Consider the following 15,759-nt stretch of genomic DNA (forward strand, 5'->3'; position numbering starts at 1 on the left):
TAATTGTGTGTGTGTGTGTGATAAGTATCAGTGGACTCTGACCCTCCACGTTGGATGCTGGCTCTGTCAGTCGGCTGATGATAAGCCCTCGTGTTGTGTATTATAAGAATGGGATGTTGCACAAGAGGTCATATATTTGTTTGTATGACTTGAACAGGACTGTGGTGGTCAAAACTCCACAACATAAATCATCTAGCACATGATCTATCAGGGAAAAAACATCTTCTTTAGGGCAAACTGCTTCCATTTTTTTTCTGAAACCAGCAGGGATAAATCTATAACTGACTTGTTATGTTCTGCATCCACTTTTCCCACGGCTATTTCTTGTTGTTCTTCCACACATCAGGAAGGTGCGCCTTTATGACAAGTATTTACAAGTGTAAAGGTAGGAACAGCAGACAGCCTCTGGATAAAGTGGAAGGCGAAACTGAGACAGGAGCAGGGACAAGCCAGGACGTGAGAGATTAGAGATGCAGTGAAAATGCTTAAGCCCTTCTGTAGCTCGTGACCAAAAGCATTCCCTGTATATTATTATATAGTAATTGCTTTCATTGTTGATGTGGCTTGTCAAGCCTTTGCACACTATAAGATCAATCACTTTAGGGCTACAGAATCATTTCTTGTCAGTATATTTATAGTAAATGTATCCATTTGTAAATATTGCAATGAAGAGAAGAACATATTTTCTGGATTCATTTATTTTTGATGAACTACAGACACCACAAAAATTTTTACTTTCCAACTTTAACACAAACAATAAAAACTTAGAGTATATACATGTCAAGCGCATAGGCTTGCAATAAATATCATGTTGTGGGCACAAACCCAGTGTAATTTGCTTTACAGTACATTTCAAATATTTAAATTATCTTTCATGCTTCAAACAGAGGTAGACCAAACATGGCTGGCATCTTGATGGAGCACCAGGGTGAAGGTGGACTTAATTGGCATCAACCATGGACTGGTACAAGGTCATGAGCTGGTCCTGCAGGTCCTGGGTATATGGGTCCAGCCTTTCCTTCAAGTCCTCAGCATAGGGGGCCACCATCTGTTTGACCAGGTCTGCTCTCTGTGTCAGCTCAATCTGCACCTTCTCAGTCAATGGGACCACGCTTCTCTGGAAGGTCTGCAGGTGCTCGTCCACCTTCTGTTTCAGGTCATCAGTGTAGGGCCCGAGCTGAGCCTGCAGCTCCTGAACGTTCTGCTCAAGGCTGGCCTTCAGCTCCTCGCTCTTCTGGGTCAGGGTGGACCTCAGGGACTCAGAGTCCAGGGTGTCAGCGTAAGGGGCCAGCTCCTGTTTCAGCTGATCCACACCCATCTGGATCTTGGCCTTCATGTTCTCGGTGTAGGGTTCCAGCCTGTCCTTGACGGAGCTCATCTCCTGGGTCAGCATGTTTCTGAGCACGTCGGCCTCTTGGGAGATCTTCTTCATCAGGTCCTGAGCTACAGGGGGGATTCTTTCCTGGAGGGTGACGGCATATTTACTGGCAACGTTGGCACTCTCTGCCAGATGGGCGCTGAGGGAACAACAAAGTCATAATTAGACCACTGGAAGCTTGTGTTAACCTCTAATTCTTCCCTGTATTGCACAACTTACTTGACTTCCTGTCCAAACTGTGATTTCCTGACCATCTGGAGGGTGTTATCAGCCGTCTGGGTGGCTGTGGCGATGTAGTCCCAGAAAGCATCTGTCAGCACCTCCAGCTGTGGCTTTGGTTCATCGGCGTAAAAGAGGTTGGCGTTACAGCCTATTGGATGGACATGGAAAATGTGAAAAAAGTGCACATTTACAGTCATTCAATCAGTGCTGGTTGCTCTTAATTGAAACTTAGAGAAAAGACAAGCTGGCAACTCACCAGACAGAACTGCAATAGCTAGAACCACGAACACCTTCATAATCGCGGCTGATGCTGAAAAACAAAAATCATCTGGTTGACACTCATGCTACAGAAAAATGCCAAATAAAAAATGCTTGTTTTCAACCACTGAGTGAGAAATGAAAAGCTATTCTTACCTGCTTTTGGCTTGTATGCGCTAGAGTGATCAGTATGTTTGTGAATGCATCTGAGCGAAGCTTCAATATATACTGAAGTCAGGTGACAGTTGTAGCCAAGAGCCAAAGTCCAGGAGTCACTGCCATGCTGTCAGAATGGCTCTCTTCCTGTTTCTACATCACATGACTGCCAAGGCTATGGTGAAGACACATTTATTTTACAGTACATGTGGAGTGGCTTTAATATTGAATAGTAAGTTTAAACACATGACATTTAGTAGCATTTCTCTATTTAAAAGCTTAAAGGTGTATTAAGTTTATGAAGTCAAGCACTAACAGCGTGCAGATAACAACAGATAACCTCAGAGTGCCAACACCAGTGGACTTTGCATTCAGGTCAAGCCATGTGAATGAAACAGCACAAGGCACTAGCACTTTCTTTGACCTTTGTCAGTTGTGTTGTAGTCTTTGCTGTCATTGTATCTTTGGTCATTGGCCATCATCTCCCTGAATAACCTTGTTATGTTTTATTTACTCATCTGTTTTTTGGTTAAAGTCTGTTTGATTGTCTTTTTTGCTGATGCTGCAGTAGCATTGACCATGAGAAGTTATTATCACCATGTAAAACCTTATTATGTTTTCTGGTAAACCACATTTTGTGCAATTATCAGCAGAAATTAATTTTTTTTCATGACACAATTTTTTTGTATGTTTTTCCTTTGTGGTTAATATCTCTTTGTAAGACCCTTTCACAAATTTACTCTTCGTCATATTTTTCCTGCACAACTAAAAGAATGTAATGATCTACAAAAATGTGGATGTCTGAAGTAAACAGTATTCCTTTGCATGTTTACATTTTAGGCCTGTCAGCTGAAACACAAGTCTGGGTTATTTTAATCCAACAAGAAGTAAAGGACTATTTCAGTTCTGTTTCCTCATAGAGGAATAACAAGTGAAACCAGATACAAGCAAATTGAGTAAGACCTTTTCAAGATGGTGCTGTCAAGTATATATTCTAAATATCACTGCTAAAAATATTGGTTGTCAGTGAGTTGTCCAAGGAGAGTGGCAGGTGTGGGGATACTCACACAGGCTGTCAGCCTCATTGTTGGAGTTTTCACCAGTGGACAAGAAGGTCCACTCTCTGTGGCCCCGACTGTTATCGGTGCATATGCACCGAATGGCAGCTCAGAAACCTCTTGGAGTCTCTCCTAGAAGGGGTGCTGCCTGGAGACTCCATTGTCGTACTGGGGGACCTCTACACCCATGTGGGCAATTATAGAAACACCTAGAGGGGGGTGATTGGGAGGAACGGCCTGCCTGATCTAAAACCAAGCAGTGCTTTGTTAAGGACTGTCCATAACAAACATCATGTTCTAGATAAGGGATGCTCATTTGTGTACTTGGTGACTTTATCGTCTTCATACTATAAACTATGCTTCAGGATGAAATATGAATTTTCTTCTACATTTAGTAAGAATCAGAGAGTATTGCCAACCAGTTTGGCAGTATAATAAGATGTACCTTATCCTAAAGTAAAATTCAACAGCTGTTTTGTAATAAAATGTGAAATCATTCTGTAGTAATGTTCCACTGACCCTCATGTGCTGTCAAAGCAAATTTCAAGTTGCTGTAAGAAAGCTTGGGTTTCCTTGTTTTGGCTTTTAGTGTTTGTTTTTTGCTTAGTGCTTGATAAATGTAGCAATAAAATAATACTTAAGTAAAAGTAAAAAACACTTCTCAATTACAGTAATATGCAAATATGTAATTGCTTTCCACCCCTGATTTTTGAGGAAGTGAATGTCAGATACATGCATACGCATCTGTGTTCAGGGCTTCAGCACATTTCTTCCACTTTTAAGATATTTGTGTCACTTTTAACCCTTTTCAACCACTCTTCTGCCTGTTTTGCCACTTCTAAACCAGTTCTTTCCACTTTCTGCCTATTGATGCCTCTGGTGACCCATTGTTGCCACTATCAACTCCTTTTTATGCCCATTGTTGCAAATTTAAAGGGATAGTTCAACATTTTGGCAAATTCACCCATTGCCATAATTCCCATAGTCTTAGTAATAGGTTCGTTTCCTTCAGTTGTCCGTGCAAGCTGTTTCTAGATCTGGGAGGACCGTTAAACCAGCTGCACTTCTAACGCTATGTTAACAGACTGAATTTTTGCTTTTCCTCATCAAACTCATCAAATACACAATCCAACAACTCCAAAACGCTCTCGTGGACAAGTTGTGACCTGTACATTCACCATGCTATAAAATAATAACGTATAATCTTGAGTGAACCAATGGGCGCAGTGACACAGTGCAGCAGCCATGTCTGGAGTGTAGTTCCAGCTTTGCATTTAGCTTAAAAACATCTCCGTCTCCTAATGTTCCATGATTATTTCATAGCGTGGTGCATACACAGGTTTAACGGTCCCCTCAGATCTAGAAACAGCTTGCACGGACAACTGAAGGAAACGAACCTATTACTAAGACTACAGGAATTATGGCAATGGGTGAATTTGCCAAAATGTTGAAGTATCCCTTTAATCCATTTCTTTTTATTTTTTCAGCCTCAGATAACTCATTTTTCCAGTTTAAACAACTTTCCCCCACTTTTAAATCCAACTGTACTTAATTTTCCACCCATTTTTGCAACTTCAAACACATTTCTGCTCCTTACATCCCCTGTTACCACCTTCTATGCCTGTTTTTTTTTTTTACCCATTCTTGCAACTTTTTCCTTATTTTTGCAATTTTGATCTAATTTTTTGCCTCTTTTATCCATTTTCATCCCATTTTTGCCAATTTAAACCATTCTAGCAATTTTAAGCCATTTTAAATTCTGTTTTTAAGAAAAGGGGATATGCATTTTTAAGATGGACAGTCTTTGGCACCTTTGGGTGAGAACCACTGCCTTATAGGACTTGGTGTTCTGCACATGCTCTGTAGCGAGTGCCTCAGGCTTTGACCATAAGAGAAGTCATGTTGTTGTCTGACTTTCTGATATCAGCATGAGCTAGAGATATGATGTCCATCTCTATAGTGCAAAAAGTAAAGTGCACAGAGAGTACAGAGCAAAAAAATTTGTCCCTGTGGTCACCAGTTAGCATACCATCAGCCAGTCGCTTGCTCACTTGTTAGCAAGGTCAACAGGAAGAGGATCCACAGTAACTCAGTGAAAGAGGATATTATTAGCACCTTTTGTGGTGGGGACGCCAATAAATCCAATCAATGAATTGATTCTGTGCATGGGGATAAGGACAGCTGTCTCTCCAAAGCTCTTACGTGTGTGTAAGTACTGTCTGAGCAGCAATCCAGGTGGGAAAACATCTGAATAATCAGTAAAATTGTTTCTGTGTCAAGATTTAAACCTCTTAAGCCCTAGCAGGACCAAATTTGGTCCTGCTCACCTTGATCTGAACAAACTTGCTCTGTGCTTGCTCTATTTCTGAACAAAAATAGACATATTACACATCAAATTAAATGTGCATTATAATTCTGCCTGATCCTGGGTGTCATAACTACAAGGGTCACATGAGGGTGGATGTGTCAATGAGCATCTCTGTCAATATACTGACTTTTTATTTATTATTGTCTCTGACATTAACTGTTTGCTGTTTGTGAGTATGGTCTGGGTAGACTGCAAAAACTGAATTGCCCTTTGGGGAGAAATAAAGTTGTCTAAGTCTAAACATAAACATAAATTAAACAGAAGAAGCTCAGCAACAAGCCCAAATAAACCATTTTACCTCCAACACATCCAGCTCAAAAAGGAATCAAATCGATGGCCACATATTAAAGTGGCCATAGTGCTAAATAGCCAGACACTTCTGCCCCCTATGGGATGGTGCCTGGTACTACAGACACAAATATAGTCTCATTGGAAAGCCCTGCCTCTACTGAAAATTCTAGTCATGTTTGTGCAGTTTACATTTGTTTCAACAGTTTCTTTTAGTTTTCTGCACTTCATTTTGTGTTGTTTTTTGTGCCATTGAAAATAAATCTGCTCCTCTTGCTGTCAGACTTCAGTTCCCTTGTAGGACTTTCTTTGAAAGGGAACTATATGGAGTTCTGGGTGTTTGAGGGGAAAAAGGAATTCCATATTACAGTGACCACCTATAATGGCATATGAGTAAAAAAAAAAAGTTAGATTTTTCAAATGGCAGCGATAGTGCCATATTGGGCCAAATTGTGGCCAAATGACACAGGAGGGGATTTCGCCTGGATATTTTTTACTAAAATCTCTCTCTTTTGTTCCCTAATAATCCTCTAGTGGCATAAACGTTGAAACAGGTAATGCCAAAATGTGGTGCTTTGGCCTACTGGAGATTTTTGGACTTCAACTGCATTCTTTCTATGGGATATATATGCTAAAGTTGCAAATAAATAAATAAATAAATAAAAATAAAAATAGGCAAACATGACATTTTTCATATATAATGTGTGTGCCAACTAGATTCACTCTGACCCAGTAACATTTATACACATATTTACACTTCTGAACAAATTTCACAAGCTCCCTCTTCATTATTGAACCTTGATCATTCAAATAGACCTTGCAGTTACAGAGTTACACTCATTTAAAGATGGGCTGTAGTCTAATAAAAGAAGCTAGGGCTTAACCGGTTAAGAATACAGTCTGATCTCTGGTGTGACCTGGAGCCACTTTGTCCTCTGTTAGCTGACAGTGTATGACTCTGCCAACCTTTGGCCAAACTTACGCATAGAGATTGTTGAATGATGATGACACACAAAGTAGAGCTATGAGTAATTGTGACGTTAGTTGGCTTAATGTCAAGACAATGAACACCCCTACTCTATATCTAATCCAGTGGTTCCCAGACTTTTTTCCCAGCCCCCCCCCCCAGATGGAAATATTTTATTAATTTATATATATATATATATATATATATATATATATATATATTTTTTTTTTTTTATTTTTATTAATGTACCACAACATAAAAACATAAAAAAATGTAAGATCAACAAACATCTCTAAGATTTATAAGTCTTGCCATAAATTCAGTGACTACTGTTCAGCTTTGGTTTGTTTTTGCTTTGATCTTTTAAGATATTTGTTTTCTTTTTGTGCCTTTAATGAAAAAGGAGGACAGTGGAAACAATCAGAAACAGGGGTAAGAGAGCTGGGGAGAGACATGCAGGAAAGTGGCACAGGCCAGATTCGAACTGGTCCCTGTGTACATGGGGCACGCCTTAAGCCACTCGGCCATCCAGGCCATCAACTATCACACAGGCAGGTTGTTGCAAAAGGAAAGAGTGTGGCCAGGCTCTCAATGGCACTGTTGAATCTGAGGTGAAATCAATGAATTGCTCCGATTCTGCAGTGCTGAAGTCATCAGCTTGTGTTGCTAAGCCTTGCCTCATTGCGCCCCCCTCATCATGACCTCACGTCCCCCTTGGGGGGCCCACGACCCACTTTGGGAACCACTGATCTAATCAGTGTTGGAAATAAAAGAAATCATAGGCTGTAGAGTTATCTGCGGCTAACAACTCAGTGATAACAAGACTTTGAAAACAGGCCAGGGTTCATGTAAGGCTGATGTTATGAATTTTTGGCATTCTGGCTGTAAAGATGACTGGTAAAAGTCAGAATCATGCTTTAAATACTTTTTGTATCTGTACTTTCACCAATAATATATTCAGCTTCAGAAATTAAATAACATACCTAACATGCATGTCTGATATGTATAAAGTGAGCTTATGTGTGCTGCATGTTAGTGAGGTAAGCAGGGTGAGGCAAGGTTACAACGCAGCAACCGCACCTGGACTTTGCAATGTTTGTTGTCTGACCAGCTCCAGTATATAAGCCACAGAATATCAGTACCCAAGCACAAGCGCTTGCAGAGATACACCCAGCGGACAGCCATGAAGGTCCTCGTTGTGCTCGCACTTGCCGTTTTAACAGGTGAGTTTCAAAGCAGAGTTATTGTCTTCTCTTAACAAGCAAGAAAAGAATTCTGCTTGAATGAAAGATGGACAAGAAGCTTTTCTGAGTAGTAGAATAAATTTCTTAGTATTTAAGCTGATCCTTTTTAACCCAACAGGCTGTAATGCCAACCTCCTCTATGCTGATGAACCTAAACCTCAGCTGGAAGCCCTGACTGATGCATTCTGGGACTATGTTGCCAAGGCTACCAAGTCAGCCGACGACACCCTGCAGATGATCAAGTCGTCTCAGTTTGGACAGGATGTGACGTAAGTCTTTCATGATCACTGTTAAGAGCAGTCAACCCTAACCCTAACTCTAACCCTTACCCTAATCCTATCCAACTCTCCAGAGTAACCATGCCTCTGTTTGGGTGAAAACGAGCCCCGAGAGTGGATGGAGGTAGATTAGAAAACAATGCACTGAAACACTAGTGTGTTTATCAAATAATCAATTTGTGACATGTTTTTTATCCTCAACTGACGAAGTGTGAAAGAGGAGCTCTGTGGCCTTGGGCTCAAACTAGAAGGAAATGAAGTGGTTAAATGCTGGACCTGACCTTTACCAAACTTGGTAAAAATGAAACATGTCATTTAAAAGCAGGCCTGTCTAAATTGTGTTTGACTGCCTGAATACATATGATTTTTTTTCATTTTTCAGTAACTTTATTCATAAAACAGGAGGGTCCCCTCCATGGACTTTGCCATGTTGTTACATTACCACAGTGGGCACCTAAGGACAGAAAGGCACTTTCATATAATTCCACTGGCTACCACAGTTACCACAACAAGTGAGCCTTGCAATCTACAAATCACACTGTTGTCAGCCCACCTGTGAACAATCCCCACTGGTGGGCCCCAGGGGAACTACAAGTGTACTGTGAGAGGTCATTTACAATAACTTAAAAGTAGTCAAAAGTAAAAAAAAAAAAACGCCAAAAGTTTTAACTAATGCCACTTTTTTGTTTTTTATTATGTCTGATGTATAAAACCAGTGTCATGGCTTAACTGGTGTTGGATTAACTGGTGACACTGTGTTAACCATTCTACCACCAGGTTTTAAGATTTTTATCAGCGTCTTTTGGACACATTAAGGACAGAGTTTGCTGGGCCACATAGTACACTTAAAGGGATAAATATATATATATAAAAGAGGTTTTCAATTGACTTTGCAGATACCTGATTAAAACAAAATCAATAATGTGAATGACTCCACAGCATGCAGTCAAATTGGAATTCTCTGTTCATAAAAAACAAAAATGTAATAAACAGTAGGTTAATATTTGAGACTCAAGTTAACGTTTTTGGTGGGGTTTCAGATCCCAAACTGGGCTGTAGGATTCTGATGTTTGGGAAAGGCTGCACTAACAATGTTTTAAACTCATTCACCATGATTAAAAGGTGATAATGCCAGTTTATAACTTCTCCTGTCACAAGATGGGGCCATTAGTCCAGCTTGAAGGCAGGAGTCCAAACAGACTCTCATATAAACCTAGAATTCTGTTTATGTTGTAATCTTTCAATGCAAATACTTGTTCAGAAAGATAATAATCTTCATCCATTACTCAGTCTCCATTAGATTTGTGCTACTAAAAGCTGTTAAACTGTAGTTTTTTGATCACGCATGACCCTGTCTTTCCCATTTACCGCCATTCATTTTGATGGAATGTTTTCACCCAGCAGGGCTGAGCTTCTTAGAGATACTTAATGCCGACACATTATGAACTTATCTAAAAAGGGGTAAGGGATCACAAGAAGAATTGCTTTGTGTTCATTGAAACTTACAAAAAAGTAAACTATTTACTTTGGCAATGCTAAGTTACATAGATCATTTCATTGCTAATTCTCATAAAATTGCTTGGCAGAATAGAACATTTATAAAAACATACTAAATATGTTTCTTAGCACCTCTACAGTGCAGAGGACATCTTCTAATGCTTTTTAATGACCTTAGTGTGGTATGCTTCATTTGGCCTGCAGCCGTCATCTGATGGTAGTCCCACTTCACAGACTGGAAGTTAAATTGAGATATTAGCTGCAGGAAATCTATGATTTTATGTTATGTAATACGTGTTAGCATGAGGACGGTTAGCCTGGTCACTCATTGAGCGTGAGCCAATAAGGTGCCAGGTGTGTGTGGCTGATTGGCCCTGATTAAGACCAAGTGTGGCAAGCTCATATATGCTCTTGGGTTGCAGCATTATCTGATCTAGTGAGATACTGAGAGCATCTCTTGGGTTTTTCTTGTGATTTGTGAACAATAGTTTGTCAAAGCATTTCAAAGCTCTATGAGTTTTTTTTTTAACAGTATAAAAGCTGCTTTAAGTTTTCAGTTTGTGTGAGCTAGGAGCCATATCCCATCCTTAAATTTCATTTATAACACCAGTCTGATAATCTTCTGTTCAGATGCACGACAGATGTGGTTTTTCCCTTATAACTTTCCTGAATGGGAGATTTTTGAGTTTTTAATCTTTACTAGTTTGTTTTTGCTCTGCAATTGACTGGTGACCAGTCCAGGGTGTGTCCTGCCTCTTGCCCAACTACAGCTGGGATAGGCTCCCATCCCTTCTTTTGTTACTTATGACTTTTAGCAAACAGCTACCTTACAGCCATTGTCTGTGTATTATTATGGAAACGCTGTGATTTAAATAGTCGCATGACATTTTTGAGATTTTATAAATGAATGACTCAGATTTTTGAAAATCTTTCTGACCTCTTGTGTTTTTGACGGTTGCTGGCTTGTAATCCTGATGAAAGAACAGACGCTAACAATGATCTCCCTGTTCACTTTCATGTTTAGCGCTCGTCTCACAGACAGTGCTGATGCAGCCACACTGTACACTCAAAGAGTCCATGAACAGCTCCCCCCTGCAGCCCAGGAAATGATCAGCACAGTCACCATGGAGACCTACGCCCTGAAAACACGTTTGGAGGAAGAGATGGCCACTGCCAAGGCAAAGCTTGACCCCATAACTGAGGACATGAAGACCAAGATTCAGCAGCAAGTAGAGCAGCTCAAACAGGAGTTGGCCCCTCTTGCTGACATGGATCCTGAGACGCTGAGGGCCACCCTGATTCAGAAGACAGATGAGCTGAAGGCCAGCCTGGAGGCAAGCGTTTTGGACCTGCGGGCTCAGCTTAACCCCTACAGCGAAGACATGAGGCAGAAGGTGGACCAGCACCTGCAGGACTTCAAGGAGAGGGTGGTGCCTGTGACCGAGAGGGTGCACAGTGAGGTGACTCAGAGAGTCCAGCAGGCGAGAGATATGGCTATTCCCTACGTTGAGGAGATAAGGGAAAAACTGGACCCTCTGGCCAAGGATGTCCAGGATCGTCTCACCGCCCTGTATGAGTCCTTCACCCAAACCAACTAAGTCAGAGAGAGAAACTTCCCCAAATGAAGCTGCATCCGATCCAATCTAAGGCCCATCCATGTTTGTTTGATGACACCAGCTCTTCTGGTTTAAAAGTTGCACATTTTGATGTATCCAAAGTATAAAAAGCTAACAACATAAAATAAGTGTTAATCTGCCACCATAAAAAGTGTTCTCTTTCTATATTTCTGAAAAAAATAAAATCACCAAAAACCTAAGAATCTGTCATTTCATTTACAAGATCATAATCACACTCGTGATGAAGTGGTTTTAGTCGTGCACCAAAAACACTGAAAGCATATCACAAAGAGTTTACTCAAATATAGACACTAGTTTTTTTTTTTTTTTATAGTTCTCAAATACACAGAATACACACAATAGTTAGTGCCATCAGAGGTCAGCACGTTTACCTGCACAGCACAGAAATATGTCCATCTTTGCTACAGTTGGCTTCTCAAAGTACTTCTTTCAGATATTAATTTTTAGTAAGATTTCAGTATGGCTAACATGCATTTAAAAGTGCACTTTGAGACAATCTGACACAATAATTCAGTATTTCCTTCAAGAGCCCTGCACTGGAGCCCTAGGCCCGACAGCCCGACAGCCCGACAGCCCGAGGGCCGGGCTTCGGGCCAATGATCATATCATTACCTCGGACACGGGCCGGGCTTGGGCTCTTTTGTTTTAAACCTGCCAATTAGAGCAATGTGTCGTGTTTGTGTTTAACCAATTTAAATGGCAACACTTGCCGCTCTGCCCCCTCCCTTCCCGCTCTACGTGTCCCAGCCAGCGGTAGCAGCAGTGAGTGTGCTTTCAGCGCAGCTGGAAGAGTGATGGAAGAAAGGAGGACTGGACTTGCCCCTGAAACTGTGGATGCTATTCTTTTTCTGCATGATGCCAAGTAAACAGACTGTTCTGCTTGTGGTGTTTAAAGAACGGAGTTTGCCATGTTAAGCAGCTCACTGTTGTTGAATAAGACATTGCCATGTTCAGAATCGATTAATAGTTCTACTATAGAATAGAATATAAGTGTTTATTTGTTAATAGGCCTACAATTGCTGCGATATGCAGGTCAGCAGTTGCTGTGCGCTGCTGCATCGCGTGTGCAAAAAAAAAACAAAAAAAAAAACAAAGTCGGGCTTCATTTGGGTTCGGGCCTGATAATTCTGAAAACCTGTCGGGCCGGGCCGGGCTAGGGCTCCACCCCTTCGGGCCCGGGCCGGACTCGGGCCCAGATAATAGACCCGTGCAGGGCACTATTTCCTTCCAGCATGTAAACATACTGACTTTTTATTGATAACATATGCTGATATATGTCTTAAGAAATTAGGGCATCACAGTCAATGCAATGAACATACATTCTAAATTTGATCCCAATAACCTGTCTCAAAAAAGTTGGGACACTGTAAAATGTAAATAGAAACAGCAGTGATATGCATCTCCCTTTCAATCCTCAACTGGACACAGAACAATAGAGCAGTCAAAGGATGAAACTGTTAAATTAGGATGAAGAAATCTACACCAATATTTATAATAATTTTATATATAGGCTGTTTTGCATTTGAACAGTTTTTTTTCATTTTGGATTATTGCAGTCTGAGACTGAGGGCAATTGACTTCCTGTTGGCTAAAGACCAGCTTTAATTTTGAATGACAACAAAGAACACTGACTGAGTTTTGATTAAAATACAAACATAATTATTAAACCCAATTATATATCATAATGGTTACTAATCAAAGGTATAATTGCAGAATCCTTTGAAATATTACCTCAAGGTAGTTTCATATTTTTGTCAGATGTAAATATTTGTGAAAAGGATTTGGGGATGGTGTTGAGTGAAACTTGCCAAACCGTTTTTGAAAGAAATGTTTTCATTTAAGGAACAAAAGTAAAGAAACGTATTCTAAATTCACTCTAACTACATTAAGGGTGACTAGACTTTCCATAGACAACTCATCAAACTGTAAAAATATAGAGGGAACATTTATGCCTTTTTATTGGCATTCCAGTTGAAGAACTTTTGGGGATCAATTCATGTGTCATTAAATCTGTTTTCATTTAAAGCCCTGCCTTTATTTGCATCAGTGATTCACAACTGGTTAAGTTTCTGGATTCAACACTACCTCCCTTATGAAAGCTAAAACCCAAAGTTATTATTTTTTCAATCACATTCAAATGTTGTTATTACTAACATGGGGCAGTTTAGACTTAAGATGGCATGTAACGTGGCAGAACAAAGAGATGGAGACATTTCCTTAAAAGTAAAAGCACATTATGGGCTTTGTGCTACATTTTTTTTCCACACATACATCCACAACTGAGAATGGCTTTGCCAACTGCTTTTGGGTCCCAACCCACCAGTTAAGGAATAAAGATACCAAATGACTCAGTGACTTCAAGTGTGGTACTGTGATGGATGCCACCTTTATAGTAAGAGGGTATGTTAAATTTGATCTTGGCAGGATATTCCACAGTCAACTGTAAGTGATTTAATTAGAAAGTTGAAGAACAACAGCAACTCAGCCTCTAAAAGGAAGACCACATAAATCTTGCCAATGCTCTGCTGATTCCACTCCTGAAAAGTAAAGAACTTCCACTGGCATTAATGCAAACACAAAGTTGTGCAGAGAGATCTTCATGAAACAGGTTTCCATGGCCAAGCAGCTGCATGCAAGCCTCACATCACCAAGTCCAATGCCGAATGCCCTTTTCTATTGCAACATGACTGTGCTGTAGTGCACAAAGCAAGGACTACATGAGTTTAACGTGGAAGAACTTGACTGGCTCACACAAAAGCCTGACCTCAACCCCAACGGGCACCTTTAGGATGAACTGAAAGGGAGATTGCAAGACAGGCCCTCTTGTCCAACATCAGTGCTGGACTTCATGAATGCTCTGCAGAATGAATGGGCACAAATTCCCACAAAACACTTCAAAATCTTGTGGAAAGTCTCCCGAGTCTTTTAATGGTCTTAGTCTTTTAAATAGTCTTTTGACCCCAATTTTCTACCGTATATACATTTGTGACCCACTGATGACAGCACCAGTACTCCCTTTTGATCCCAGACCCACCAGCTGAGACCCCTGGATTCCAAGAAACTGTCAATAACTGGACAAAAAAGTGGTACTGTTTGGAAAAGGGGTGCCATTTAAAGAAGCATGAGTCACAGTTTTAGAGTGTATCTCACTGGTACTGGCATTAAGAGGGCACAGATGAAGTTCCTAAACTGATGACTTGAACATACAGGATTAAGACACCAGAGTACCAGGGTTTTTGCAATTGAAACAAACAGAGTTTATTGTTGCATCCCTAATTTAATTCAGAATTTTTCTAAATCATGCATTCTCATATAGCTTTGCTTGATCATACTAAATGTACAGTACATACAGGGGGAGGGTGGGCAATAACAAGGTTGCACACTTGGACTTTGTGATCTTTACCATCCATCTCACTACTGCATAACATAAACACCAGAACACTACTGTTAAGTGGGCTTTTAGATGCACTCAGCTCAGAGCCATGGGGATCCTTGGTGTGCTCGTCTTTGCTGTGCTTAATGGTGAGTATGAAAGAAAATTTAGGCTTAAAAATTTTCCACTGGAATGCTCCAGAAAATGAACATCAATCTGTGCTAAGGAGTAAAAATGCACATGCTAAAACTTTTGAAATAAAATCAGATTTAACGTCTGTTCAGGGTTAAGGTTAAGATTAAGGTAATGGGTAGGATACCAGAAGTCAATGTTAAAAACCTGACCTGAATACCTGTTTACAAAACATTTAATAAAGCCAAGGAAACAGTCTGCTTAGAGGAATAAAGCTGGTCCTCCATGAAAACATTCTAACCTGGCAAGCTTAGCATACATAGCTCCGTTAGCTGTGAAAGCTATGTAACTATGCAGCTAAAGCTAAACTCATCGAGCAGCTACCTCCTCTACATAGTAAAGTTAGCTTTAGCTACATTGCTAAAGCTCATGTTGCTAAAGCTAACTTATGTATTAATGTTAATTACTTGGCCAGCGTAGTTTAAACTAAAGCTAAAATAGCTAAAACATCTGCAATAAAATCGGATTAAACTTCTATTTCGGTTTGGGTAAGGGTTAAGGTAAAGGCTAGGATATCAAAAGTTAAAAGTCAAAAAAAAAAAAAAAAAAAACCCTGATTACTGTAATGAAAATTAACTAAATAAATTATTACGTAAATTTAAACTATATAACTAATATGTTATGTAACTTGTTACTACTAAAAGTAATGTGAGTACTCTACCTTACACTAAAAAGGTACTTAAGTACAGTGATCAACTAAACCTGCTGTGTCCACTACTGATAATACAGCAGCAGATATTGGGTAAGGTGCTCAGCTGGACTGTGACATAAGGACAGATTAGACCTGTGTATCTGACCTACATGGAACAAGATGTAATTAAAGAGGGCAGGGTGAGGCAAAGT

At 40.1% G+C, this 15,759-nt stretch overlaps 2 protein-coding genes across 2 annotated transcripts; one reads left to right on the forward strand and one right to left on the reverse strand.

The window, feature by feature from the left end:
• Positions 1-690: 690 nt before the first annotated feature.
• Positions 691-2,065, reverse strand: LOC121513746 (apolipoprotein A-IV-like). The gene is made up of 4 exons (XM_041793699.1): positions 2,015-2,065; positions 1,857-1,910; positions 1,598-1,748; positions 691-1,517 (listed from the first exon to the last, which is right to left on the reverse strand). The coding sequence occupies exons 2-4, from the start codon at positions 1,894-1,896 to the stop codon at positions 941-943; spliced, it is 768 nt and encodes a 255-aa protein (XP_041649633.1). The 5' UTR covers positions 1,897-1,910; positions 2,015-2,065; the 3' UTR covers positions 691-940.
• A 5,698-nt stretch (positions 2,066-7,763) lies between these two features.
• LOC121513748 (apolipoprotein A-I-like) lies at positions 7,764-11,530 on the forward strand. Its single transcript, XM_041793701.1, has 3 exons — positions 7,764-7,918; positions 8,058-8,208; positions 10,739-11,530. Exons 1-3 carry the CDS (start codon positions 7,879-7,881, stop codon positions 11,310-11,312), a joined length of 765 nt encoding a protein of 254 aa, XP_041649635.1. The 5' UTR covers positions 7,764-7,878; the 3' UTR covers positions 11,313-11,530.
• The last annotated feature ends 4,229 nt before the right edge of the window (positions 11,531-15,759 follow it).

The sequence above is a fragment of the Cheilinus undulatus genome, linkage group 8, assembly GCF_018320785.1.
Source record: "Cheilinus undulatus linkage group 8, ASM1832078v1, whole genome shotgun sequence".
Taxonomy (NCBI): Eukaryota; Metazoa; Chordata; class Actinopteri; order Labriformes; family Labridae; genus Cheilinus; species Cheilinus undulatus.